This window comes from Myripristis murdjan, chromosome 11 (assembly GCF_902150065.1).
Source record: "Myripristis murdjan chromosome 11, fMyrMur1.1, whole genome shotgun sequence".
NCBI classification, from domain to species: domain Eukaryota; kingdom Metazoa; phylum Chordata; class Actinopteri; order Holocentriformes; family Holocentridae; genus Myripristis; species Myripristis murdjan.
Window position 1 is genome coordinate 2681429 of NC_043990.1, and position 12875 is coordinate 2694303.

The window sequence follows — 12875 nt, forward strand, 5'->3', positions numbered from 1 at the left end:
ACGACCTGACCGAAATTCATTTTAGTTTGTGAAACCTAGCTGATATAATAAAGTTAAAAATCTATCAAATTGTGCCACAATAAAACACAACAGAGGACATTCTTGGAGTAAACATGTCAAGCCAAATGTAAATATAAACTGTTTATTAAAATATCAGTAAAGAGTCAATGGAGAGTAATGTGTGTCCCTGTTGGAGTGGGTCAGAGCATTTCCATAGAGAGCCACTTTGCATCAGCAGCACCATGCTCCAGTGCTCTGGGAGAGTTTATAGTCCTGAGAGTTGAAGACTGGATGACTGACAGCTGTCCTTCATGACAACAGAAGCCCCAGAAATCCTCCTCATCCAAACATGACTTTGAGCTCCATCCTCATCTGGACTCTCCTCTGCTGCTGCTTGACAGGTAAAGTCCAGAGAATCCAAGTCCTCTCCTCTATGAAGATCCGTCCCTCTGAAATGAAGCGGAGAAAAGCATGACGCTGCTTTGTGTTTTTGTCTGTGTGTCCTCAGAGTCCAGAGGCCAGGTCACAGTGACTCAGCCTGGAGCAGTGAGCGCTGCTCTGGGAGCCTCCGTCACCATCACATGTAAAACCAGCCAGAATGTTAATGTGTGGGACAGCAAACATATTTTAGCCTGGCTCCAACAGAAAGATGGAGAAACTCCTAAACTGCTCATTTACTGGGCTAATACTCGAGCATCAGGGATTCCAGGTCGTTTTACAGGCAGTGGATCAGGGAGTGACTTCACTCTGACCATCAGTGGAGTCCAGGCTGAAGATGCAGCAGTTTACTACTGTCAGAGTGAACACAAAATCAACAGTCAGTTCCTGTTCACACAGTGAAAAAGCGTGGTACAAAAACCTCCCTCAGTCAGACTGAACAGAAACTGAAGTGACTGCTGCAGCTGGAAGCTACTGCAGGGACTGATACAGTTCACTGAGGACACACACACACACACACACACAAACACACACTGATACATACACACGAACACACACAAATACAGAAACACACACAAAAGACTTTTGATGGTGAGAATGTAGAAATTTGATGATAGAGCACCAATACCAGATTGCTGTTGAAAGAATTGCAGATATACAAACAAAAGCTAATAATGAACAAAGTAAAGTCTCTGCTTCTTTGTGAGCCTTCTAGCACAACTTGAAAGGTCTTCAACAAAAAAAATGAGTGGAGACCAAAAGAATTTAAGAATAGTAAGTAATCAGTTGTACTAGTAACTAGAATAGTGCCCCAACCTCCAATAGCTCCCCCTTGTGAGGCGTCACTGTGGATCACCTGGTAGAGCTCGTACTTAATATTGTTATTGCCGTGGTCTGGGTTTGATTCTGGCTCAGGCCCTATGCTGCATGTCCCGCCCCCTCTCTGCTCTGTCTTTCTTGCCAGTCTCTACTGTCATTCTCCAGTAAAGCAGACTTTAAATTGATCAAAACTCAGGTACGACTTATTTATTTAGCTTCTCTATCAACGCTGGTACAGTGCAGAGACAGTGCAGTAAAGTTCAGTACAACGCATTAAAAGTACAGACAGGTAAATAGAGACAATGCATAAGAATTTCAAATTAAATTAACCCTCCTGTTTTTGAACATCTTTTATGTTTGGGGTCAATTTGACCCTTGCAGTTTAAACTTCCACAAAATTATTATAACTAAAATTGTTATCAAAGTTTATGTCAGGTACTTTATGTTTCTTTGATGATTACCTAAATAGCCCTTTAAATAAAACATAACTCCCTCCCACCCCCACTTATACATCCAGTATTCCTATTACGCGACAATGGGAAAATATGCAAATCACCATAAAATCTCACTGATTTATCTGAAATTGGAAAGAAATATTGATTTTTGGTGTTTTAATGATTTAATGATTTTAATGATTTATTGATTTAATTTTTGTTATTTATAACCAATGTGTTACAAAGTGTGAACAGGACATTGAAAACATATCATCATGTCAATTTCATGTTTACCCGGTAGTGCCCATTACATTAGGAACACTCATTAAATATGAAGCAAAAAAAAACCAAAAAAATGATGTTAATCATTTATTTAGAGACGTTAAACATTGGCTGGGGTCAAATTGACCCCAAACATAATAGGAGGTTTAAATTAAATTAAAATAAATTGAATAAATTCATAAATAATAGTCAATCTTTGACCAGCATTCACAAACACAAGCATGAGTAAATTTAAATACATTCACATGATCAGCATAATAATCTCATAATCCCATGTACTTGATGATAATTTACTGGAAACACCATGACATGATGTGGACAGTTGCACTTCACTGACTGTATGTGTTTTTCAGTGTGTGTGTGTGTGTGTGTGTGTGTGTGTGTGTTTGCATATGTGTCCTGCCTCTCTGCTCTCCACCCGTTAAGAGGCCAGTGTTGATCAGTGGCTGTCCAGGCCTTTCAGAGCCACTGACACGCCGGCAGCACAATGATGATGTCACAGATTCTCCTGCTGTGCACCCTGGGGCTCCTTGTTCAGGGTGAGACTCTCTTCTGAAAACTTGGCTTTAGGATGCAACCAGCTTTACCACAATCATCTTCTGCTGTGATGGACAAACACTGAGACCAGCAGCATTCACCTTCTTCCATCTGTTCTCCATGTTAAAGAAATCCTCCTCTTCTGTTTTCATATTCATCATCTTTCTCCAAGCTGTATTTGTCTCAATAACCCTTCTGCTCTTTTGGATATTTTCCAGATTCATCAGGAGAAATCACTCTGACTCAGTCTCCTGGATCTCAGTCTGTTAGTCCAGGACAGACTGTCTCTATCAGATGTAAAACCAGTACAAGTGTAGGTAGCGCCCTTGCCTGGTACCTTCAGAAACCTGGAGAAGCTCCTAAACTCCTGATATATTCTGCTACAACCCGTTACTCTGGAGTTTCAAGTCGTTTTAGTGGAAGTGGATCTGGATCTGACTACACTCTGACCATTAGTGGAGTCCAGGCTGAAGATTCAGGAGTTTACTACTGTCAGCAGTATACCAGCTTCCCGTTCACACAGTGAAAAAATGTCGTACAAAAACCTCCCTCAGCTGCAGAGGAACAGATCTGACTCAACAGCTGCAGAGACAGCAGAGGCTTCACTGGTGAGACAGTAATAAGATAAAATAATTGTGTTTTCTTTATGACAACATAGTACTTAATCATTTGTGTATGATATACACTATCTCCCTCCCTCAAGTATTATGAAGAAAAACACAGTTTAAAAAAAGGATCAGTATTTGTAAGAATCTAGAGTGAGTCTAACTCCAGAGTCAAACTGAAAGTCGAAAGGTGAACACAGCATGAACAGAACTCAGAGAACAAAGTCCACAGACACAGAGTCCAGAGGAAACACACCAGATCAAGAACACACAGGTCCACAAAGTCCAAAAATAAAGTCCAGGGAAACTCAGAGAACCAAGTTTAACTAAATTCCAAAACCAAAGTCCAAAATACAAAACCCTCACAGAGGATATAATGAGACCCTTATACAACATTTGAATTTATGTATTTTTTATTTATTTATTTATTTTTATTAATAGTGACATTCTTTGTCATTTAGGTTGTGGTTTAAACATACTAGCACTCAAGTATTATCAGTCATTCAGAAAAATTAAACAGTAATAAATCAATTCTAATTTTTTATTTTTGTGAAATAGACATTAATTCAGAAATGTGATCCATCAGGTCAGTTACACTTTTTTGACCTCTCAGCTCCCCATCCACTCAAATGCTGGTTCTTCATCTTCTCACCACAAGATTACTTTAAAAATGATTCATAAAATTAATATATTATTATCCCTGACCCTCATATTCATATTTGCTAGCTTTTTCTAAGAAAATGGGAATACATAAGGGATTTTATTTGTCATCAATTTTAATTTCCTTAGAATTTCAGCACTATGAAGAGGCTTTATACGCACACAAAAGTATTTCAAGCATTAAAAGTAGGAGTCACACTTACAAAATATTCCCATATGCTGATGATATCATGTTTTATTTTGATAAGCTTTCCTGAAGTCTGACACCGTCATTTACATTTTGAAATCTTACTAATACAGTATGGGTGTAAGCTGAAACTAAAATCCACTCCTCCATCCCCATGCTATAATATCAATGTTTATCAGGACAAAGGACACAACTTATGTCGTAAAAAAGTTTTTTTTTTTTATTGTTATTTTAACATATATAGAGTATCAGCATTAAAGCAAAAAAAAGAAAAAGAAATGACCATTTAAAGATTTAATGAGAGAGAGAGAGAGAGAGAGAGAGAGAGACATGAGGCAGAGTGCAGAGTGAAACCAGTAACAGAAGTCCCAGTGAGTCAGGTCAGTTACTGGGAACACTGGTCTCTCCTCAGTGTCTCGGCCTGCAGAGCCTGGGAGCCCTGGGTGGCCTCACAGGTCACAGAGCCCAGATTCCTCCACTGGTCTGCAGTGAGCCTCAGGGTGCTGCTCCAGCTGTAGAGGCCGTCCTTCTCCAGCACCCCGGGGCTCCTGCTCTGCTCCCAGCTGCTGCTGCTGCTGCTGCTGCCGTCCACCTTCCAGGCCAGCCTCCAGTCTGAGGGGAAGCCCTTGTTGGCCAGGCACATGAGCGTGGCCCTCCCCTGCTGCAGCTCCTCTCTGGAGGGGGGCAGCACTGTCAGGGTGGGAGGGGCGTCACCTAGGAGACACCAATCAGCTTAGAGGGCGGGAAATAAGCAGCTGGCAGTCAGTCGGCGGGCGGTTGGACACCTTTACTGTGTGAGAGTCCATTTTCCCCTTTAAGGACTTTCTGTCAGATGGTTTTTATGCTCCAGCAGTCACTCAGTCACACCTTGTTTCACTTCCCTTTAAGAAGCCTCTCATGCACATCAGCACAGAGAGAGTCCTCATATGAACACAAATCCATCAATAAACATAACAGATAAAAATTTAAATTATTTGGCTACTACATAAAAATTATCACGCATCAATAATGGTGTGTGTCCTTAATTATTTTAAAGAATAGAGACAATTTCGAATTTTCACAGTTTAAATAATTTACAGTTTTATCAGAATTAATTATTTTTTGTTAAAAGTCAAAGTAAATGCACAATACATTAGTGTCTGTTTTAAAGAAATCTGAACAAGAGCATCTATAACTGAAATAAATGTTTGTTAACCCTATAAAGCCATTCGTATCATATATGATACACATTTTCAATTTCGTTTTTCATTTTCAGTTTAATCAATATATGACCAAAATCCTGTTTTATACCTTTGAACACTTCCCCTGTTCACCCTGGACCATACCATTGGCACTTCAAGTACATATCATATATCATACACCAGAAAGGTCGTGTAATAACATATTTTTTTTATTTTTTATTTTTTAAATATATTTTGTTATAGGGCTAAATAAAGGGTTCAAATTCAAAAAATTGGAATATTCTGCCAACTCTTTCATAGTTCAGGCTTTATAAGGTTAATCATTTTCAGCCGTAATCATTTTCAAGCCACAAAATTATGTTCATCAAAACTGATTTCAACCAGCAAGCAAACAAAGTAATTTATCAAATTATTTTCATCCCATGTGTTAAAAAATATATGAGATGAAATTAAGAATCTGAAATTTGGATACATTTTCAGATTTTAATCTTGATCCCCACTCTGTTCAAATTAGTTTTCATCCAGCTTCACATATCAAGTAAAAATACTAAATGAAGATCAATATGGTCAAACTGTCTGAAGGAACCAAAGCTTTGCGTTCAACTTTTCTAACTTTGAAGCTGGTCAGTTTGAAACATTTTTCACAATTTATAATGAAAAGTCTAAAGAAGTACTGAGTCAAAATAAGCGGTTAAGGAGAAAAACAGACAAGAAAAACAGCGACTATATGTGATAGAAACTAACAAAATGCATATTAAAACCAACCACTAACACTCGCACAGAAGAATAAAAGGAACCCAGCAGCAGAAACACATTACATGATATTTAATATCTGTGCAGAAACTTACTTCCAACATCCAGTCTGGTTCCTCCACCAAAAGTCCACCACAGTGATACAAACTCATTGAGCCGCCGTACAAAAACCTCTGACTGTAGAGAGACACGGCTCTCTCACTTTGTCAGAGAAAGCAACAACTACAAGCCCTCAAGATGCCACTTTAAAGAAATAATATGGAATAAATGCTTTCTCTTTTCGTTCTCATGAACGTCATTGAAAATAAATTAACTCAATTAAAGAAATTTGATCAATCATTTGGATTCAGTTTTTCAAAGTCTCCTCTGATTTCACTACTTAGAGATCACTGTTAGTTTAAAATCAGATATTAACACGGAAAGTCAAGTATGGCAGTTTGTTTCATGAAGAGCAAATAATATGAAAACATAAATTTTTTTCTCATGGATTGGTAAGAACATGAAATAATTAAACTTACTTCCAACATCCAGTCTGGTTCCTCCACCAAAAGTGTACCACAGTGATACAAACTCATTGAGCCACTGTACAAAAACCTCTGACTGTAGAGAGACACGGCTCTCTCACTTTGAAAACAACAAACTCACTGAGATCAGCCTCAGGTTTGAAAACTTAATAACAACTGACTGATATATTATCACTAGCCATCAAACTGTGTCAGAAATTATCAATATTGATTATTTTTATTTTTGAATATACATTTATTTTTTTGGCAGTGAAATTGTTTTCTTTATCAGTAAAATAAAACATGAAAGTTAACATTTTTGGAGAAAACATGCATGTATCAACCTTAAAGTACATATGACATAACTTTGATCATTTTTAAAACTACAGCTTGAGGCTTGACAACCTGGGTTGCCATGGTAACTGTTGCCACAGAGGTAACCTGCTGCGGAGCAGGTTTTGTTCAGGCTCACTGATCCAAACGTGTAAACCATCCACCATTCAGCCTACAGGATCCCGGTGTGGACAAAACGCTTTTTTTTTTATTTTTTATTTTTTTTAGTGCGCATGTGAGACTGTACATGCAGCCTGTTGCAAGCGCTCCTGCTCGTTTTCTAACTTTTTCCTATTTTTTTACCTACTAAGCCGTTCCCTCTCCGAACATGCTGGTGGAGAGAGCTTTAGACTTTTTACTAGCAGTGTGTATACTTTTTATACTCTGCCGGGCGCAGCAAACACACGGCCGCTTTGTTTACACTAGTGAACAGCTGATCGCTATGAAGCCGGCCGGCATAGCGACCAGATCGGCAGACATCCCCGAGGAAATCTGGAGGAGAACACACCGGGGTTGCAGAGGAAAGAAGAACCAGTGGAGAAGAGAAACGAGAAGGAGACAGCGGAGACTTATGGAGAATAAGAGGTACAAACCGAGTCTCCCCACCGTCACCATGGGCAACGTGAGATCGCTGGCTAACAAGATGGATGAGCTAACAGCACTAGCCAAGAGTCAGTTGGAGTACCGGGAGTGTAGTCTTATGTGCTTTACGGAGACATGGCTGCACCAGGACATCCCCGACGACAGCGTCTCCATCAGTGGCTTCCAGACTGTTCGGGCAGACAGGGACTGCGCCGGGAGCGGTAAGCGGAAAGGAGGTGGGCTTGCCGTTCTAGTAAACAACAAGTGGTGCAATCCTATGCACATCACTATTAAAGAGCGCATTTGTAGCTCGGACATTGAACTTCTTGCTGTTGGCCTCTGTTCATATTATCTGCCGTGGGAGTTTTCTCATGTTGTTATGGTGACTGTGTACATTCCTCCGTCCGCCAACCCGACCACGGCGTGTGATGTCATCCACTCCGCCATAGCCCGGTTACAGACTCAACACCCGAGTGCATTCATTGCCATCTCAGGTGACTTCAACCATGTCACCATGGACAAAACACTACCCAGCTTCACACAGTTTGTGAACTGCCACACCAGGGAGGAGAAGACACTGGACCTGCTGTATGCCAACGTGAAGGATGCATACAGCTCCTCTCCCCTTCCCCCGCTGGGCAGGTCAGACCACAATCTAGTGCATCTCAGACCCTCTTATGTGCCTCTGGTGAAGAGCCAGCCTGAGACCACAAGGACAGTGAGGAGATGGTCGGAGGATGCTTATGAGACACTGCAGGGGTGTTTTGAGGTCACAGACTGGCAGACACTCTGTGAGCCGAACGGAGAGGACATAGACGGGCTCACAGAGTGCATCACGGACTACATCAACTTTTGTGTTGACTCCATTGTTCCAGCTGAGACGATAAACTGTTACGCCAACAATAAGCCCTGGGTAACAAAGGACATCAAAGCCATCCTGAACGACAAGAAGAGGGTGTTCAGGGCTGGCAACAAAGAGGAGGTGAGAGACATCCAGAGACACCTGAAGTGCAAGATTAGAGAGGCTAAGGAGGAGTACAGGAGGAAGCTGGAGTGGAAACTCCAGCAGAATAACACCAGAGAGGTCTGGAGAGGGATGAGAACAATCACCGGCTTCAGGCCAGCCGTAAATAGAGGTACTGAAGGCAGCGTGGAATGGGCCAACTAACTAAATCTGTTCTTTAACAGATTTGATACAGCGGTGCCTGCACCCCCCACGGACTCCACCATCAACACCTCCACCAGCACCTCTATTGTTTGGCCCCTGACGACAGCTACTCCTCTCTCTCCCCCTCGCCCTCCTGACTGCCTCTCATCTTCCTGTGAATGCCCTTCTCTCACCTCCCCCCACCCTACAGTGTTCATCACAGCAGAGGATGTTAGAAGACAGCTGGCGAAACTGACGGTATCAGTCCCCGGGTGCTCAGAGCCTGCGCCCCCCAGCTCTGTGGAGTTCTCCAGCATATCTTCAACATGAGCCGGAGTCTACAGACTGTCCCCGTGATGTGGAAGACGTCCTGCATTGTCCCCGTGCCGAAGACGCCGCGCCCCGGCAGCTCCAAAGACTACAGACCGGTGGTGCTGACCTCCCACATTATGAAGACCATGGAGAGACTCATCCTACAGCAGCTCCGGCCTGTGGTCACACCACATCTGGACCCCCTCCAGTTCGCCTACCAGCCCCGACTAGGAGCTGAGGATGCCATCCTCTACCTGCTCGACCGCGTCTACACACACCTGGACAAGACGGGGGGCACTGTGAGAGTCATGTTTTTTGACTTCTCCAGTGCCTTCAACACCATCCGTCCGGCTCTACTGAGTGAGAGGATGACGGCGATGCAGGTGGACTCCTCCCTTGTGTCCTGGATTGTGGACTATCTGACAGGCAGATCACAGTATGTGCGCCTGCAGCACTGTGTGTCAGACAGAGTGGTCAGCAGCACCGGGGCACCGCAGGGGACCGTCCTCTCTCCCTTCCTCTTCACCCTGTACACCAGCGACTTCAACTACCGCACAGAGACCTGTCACCTCCAGAAGTTCTCGGATGACTCAGCAGTAGTTGGATGCATCAGCAAGGGTGATGAGGTGGAGTACAGGACTACTGTGAGCAACTTTGTCACATGGTGTGCGCAGAACCATCTACAGCTCAATGTGACAAAGACCAAGGAACTGGTGGTGGACCTGAGGAGGACCAAGGTGCCGGTGACCCCTGTTTCCATCCAGGGGGTCAATGTGGACATTGTTGAGGACTACAAGTACCTGGGGGTTCACATTGATAATAAACTGGACTGGAGGAAGAACACTGATGCCCTGTACAAGAAGGGCCAGAGCCGCCTCTTTTTTCTGAGGCGGCTGAGGTCCTTCAACATCTGCAGGACTATGCTCAGGATGTTTTATGAGTCTGTGGTAGCCAGTGCTATCCTCTATGCTGTGGTGTGCTGGGGCAGCAAGCTGAGGGTAGCAGACGCTAACAGACTCAACAGACTGATCCGCAAGGCCAGCGACGTTGTGGGAGTGAAGATGGACTCTCTGACGGTGTTGTTAGAGAGGAGAATGCTTCACAAGGTGAAAGCCATCCTGGACAATGTGTCCAACCCGCTCCATGACGTGTTGGTCAGACACAGGAGTTCTTTCAGCACCAGACTGATTGCACCATGATGCACCACAGAGCGACACAGGAAATCATTCCTGCCTGTGGCCATCAAACTGTACAACTCCTCACTCTGAGTGTCAGACACCCTGAGTCAGTGGGCTGGCCCCATAAACGAACTCTTGTGCAAATTCCCTCTGTGCAATAATCCATATTCAATACCATACTTATGTGCAATAACCTGTGCAATAATCCATATTCAATACCATACTTATGTGCAATAACCTATAGTGCAATAACTCCTGTCCATGTTTGCACTTGTACATATATTTTTTCTTTCTTTTATTCTATATATATTTATATTTATATTTATATTCCTTTCTTTCTTTATTTTTCTTGACTATTTGCTCTTTTTACTTTACACTTTGAGTGGGAGTTGTTATTGTAACGAAAAGTAATTTCCCCCTGGGGATCAATAAAGTATTCTGATTCTGATTCTGATTCTGAAAGTGTCAGTCGACCTGCCATGCAGATTGTGCTGTTCACATTGAGACGTGTGTGCAGACCTGCAGAGCACTTTGCTCTCCATCAGTTATTATATCAGAGATGGATGTTTTGGTAGCACTGTACGGCGCTGTATGCCTCCTTAACATCAGCAGACAGGAAGTCCAAGGTCTCATCTCCTCTAATGTTGCAGGTCACGTACTGGATGAAGTTCTTCAGGGTCTTGCAGCTTTTAACATGATTCAAATCTCCATTTATTATGAGGAGTGCACTGGGATGCCGTGTCTGAAGGTCCGCGATGGTGGACTGAGTGACATCACCACTGCCAACGGTGAAATCTACACAAGGAAAACAATGGCGGCTGAAAACACCTGAGGCAGATAGTTTGTCCTCAACCCCACAGCCAGCAGCTGAACATCAGACATACAGATGTTTCCATATCAACATGCTCTGGATTGGACCATTTGGTGCCCACTGGCATTAAAACAGGGCTCCTTGTAAACTTTATGGTGTAACGTCTTGCCGTGCTTCCCAACTTATGTCTTTCTTTTTACCTTCATTGTTTTATTGTTGAAATTCTTTCAGACAACTTGACTTCCTGCCCTGTGTGTCTTCGCTCCACTGTGATTATGCTGCCACGCCCTGATGAGTTTCACCTCTGTCCCATTACTTAGTGTATTTAGTCTCTGTGTTCCCTTCGCTGTGAGGCAGTCAGTCTTTGAATATTGTGTCAGTCACCCCAGCTTTATCTGTACTGTGTTATTCTCTCAGTGTATTTTTGACCTGGCTTTAGTCATGGCCTTGCCAGACTCTGTTTCCCTGATGTTCTGCCTGTCAACCTGTGTGATGAACATCTGCAACACACACAAATAAACCTATTTACTATGGTTTTGATTGTTTATATCCCTGTTTTCGTATTGCTGCTTGTCATACTGTATTTATATTTTCAATGTCCTAGTCCTTGATGAATTACTTTTGCTGCAGATCAATATTTTAATCCTATTTCACCTTGTCTGGATCTGTCCATGTGGCATGTGATGTCTGTCATATGAACCCACTGATAAATAAATTAGAAAAACCTGATTTTATGGAACGCGTTGTCAATGACCTTCATGCGCCTGGTTTCCCGTGATCATGTTTGTTAGGTTTTGTGAGGCCAGCTTACGAGACGAGACTTTGACTGATTGAACAAGAATCAACATCTCTCCTTCAAAGCTGATATCAAATAAGACTCACAGGAAGAAGCTGACATCAGATCTGGGTTAGGCTTAGGTCTGAATGAATACTCAGTATGTCTGAACTTAAATATAGTTTCCAACCAATGTAACTCAGCCACAAAAACATTTTTGGGGGGTATATGTAGAACTAATGAGTTGAAAAATACATTGGTTGTTTGAAGAACTAACATAGAATGTGAAAACGCTTTTAACATTACAAAATAAATTCTGTGTTCAGAAGTTTTGTGCACCGTGTTTGAGTTATTTTCTGATGTCTGAAAAGTATTATTTCTGAATACAAAAACAAATAAACAACGTGTAAAATGATACATTTGACATTAAATTACACACTCAACTTCTGTTCACCTCTGATTTTGTGTCTTGTTCACAAAGTCTCTGATGTTATGGTGTCTCTGCAGCTGTTGAGTCAGATCAGTTCCTCTCCAGCTGAGGGAGGTTTTTGTACGACGTTGTTTCACTGTGTGAACGGCCTGCTGTAATACTGCTGACAGTAGTAAACTCCTGAATCTTCAGCCTGAACTCCACTGATGGTCAGAGTGAAGTCAGTATTAGATCCACTGCCTGTAAAACGATCTGGTACTCCAGACTGACGGGTTGTAGCCAAATATATCAGGAGTTTAGGAGCTTCTCCAGGTTTCTGAAGGTACCAGTGGAGGTAGCTGAGACTTGTACTGGTTTTACATCTGATAGAGACAGTCTGTCCTGGACTAACAGACTGAGATCCAGGAGACTGAGTCAGAGTGACTTCTCCTGATGAATCTGGAAAATATCCAAAAGAGCAGAAGGGTTATTGAGACAAATACAGCTTGGAGAAAGATGATGAATATGAAAACAGAAGAGGAGGATTTCTTTAACATGGAGAACAGATGGAAGAAGGTGAATGCTGCTGGTCTCAGTGTTTCTCCATCACAGCAGAAGATGATTGTGGTAAAGCTGGTTGCATCCTGAAGCCAAGTTTTCAGAAGAGAGTCTCACCCTGAACAAGGAGCCCCAGGGTGCCCAGCAGGAGAATCTGTGACATCATCATTGTGCTGCCGGCGTGTCAGTGGCTCTGAAAGACCTGGACAGCCACTGATCAACACTGGCCTCTTAACGGGTGGAGAGCAGAGAGGCAGGACACATATGCAAACACACACAACTATTTGAATGATCCTCCAGGGAACAGCGGACCCCCAAAACCTTGCTGAGAAGATAGAGGTGACTGTGAATAACAAAGGTCTTTCACATCT

At 42.6% G+C, this 12875-nt stretch overlaps 2 gene segments (V, D, J or C); one reads left to right on the forward strand and one right to left on the reverse strand.

The window, feature by feature from the left end:
* The window catches only part of LOC115367644 (Ig kappa chain V-III region MOPC 63-like), a 29195-nt gene extending 16522 nt beyond the window's left edge, over nucleotides 1-12673 (reverse strand). Inside the window, 4 exon segments of the V gene segment in view lie at nucleotides 4328-4676; nucleotides 6415-6450; nucleotides 12109-12405; nucleotides 12622-12673. Coding sequence covers nucleotides 4348-4676; nucleotides 6415-6450; nucleotides 12109-12405; nucleotides 12622-12673 — 714 coding nt within the window.
* On the forward strand, nucleotides 2461-3036 carry LOC115367646 (immunoglobulin kappa variable 3-15-like). The segment is given in 2 exon segments: nucleotides 2461-2512; nucleotides 2729-3036. Coding segments are annotated over 2 exon segments (360 nt in total).
* Nucleotides 12674-12875: the final 202 nt, after the last annotated feature.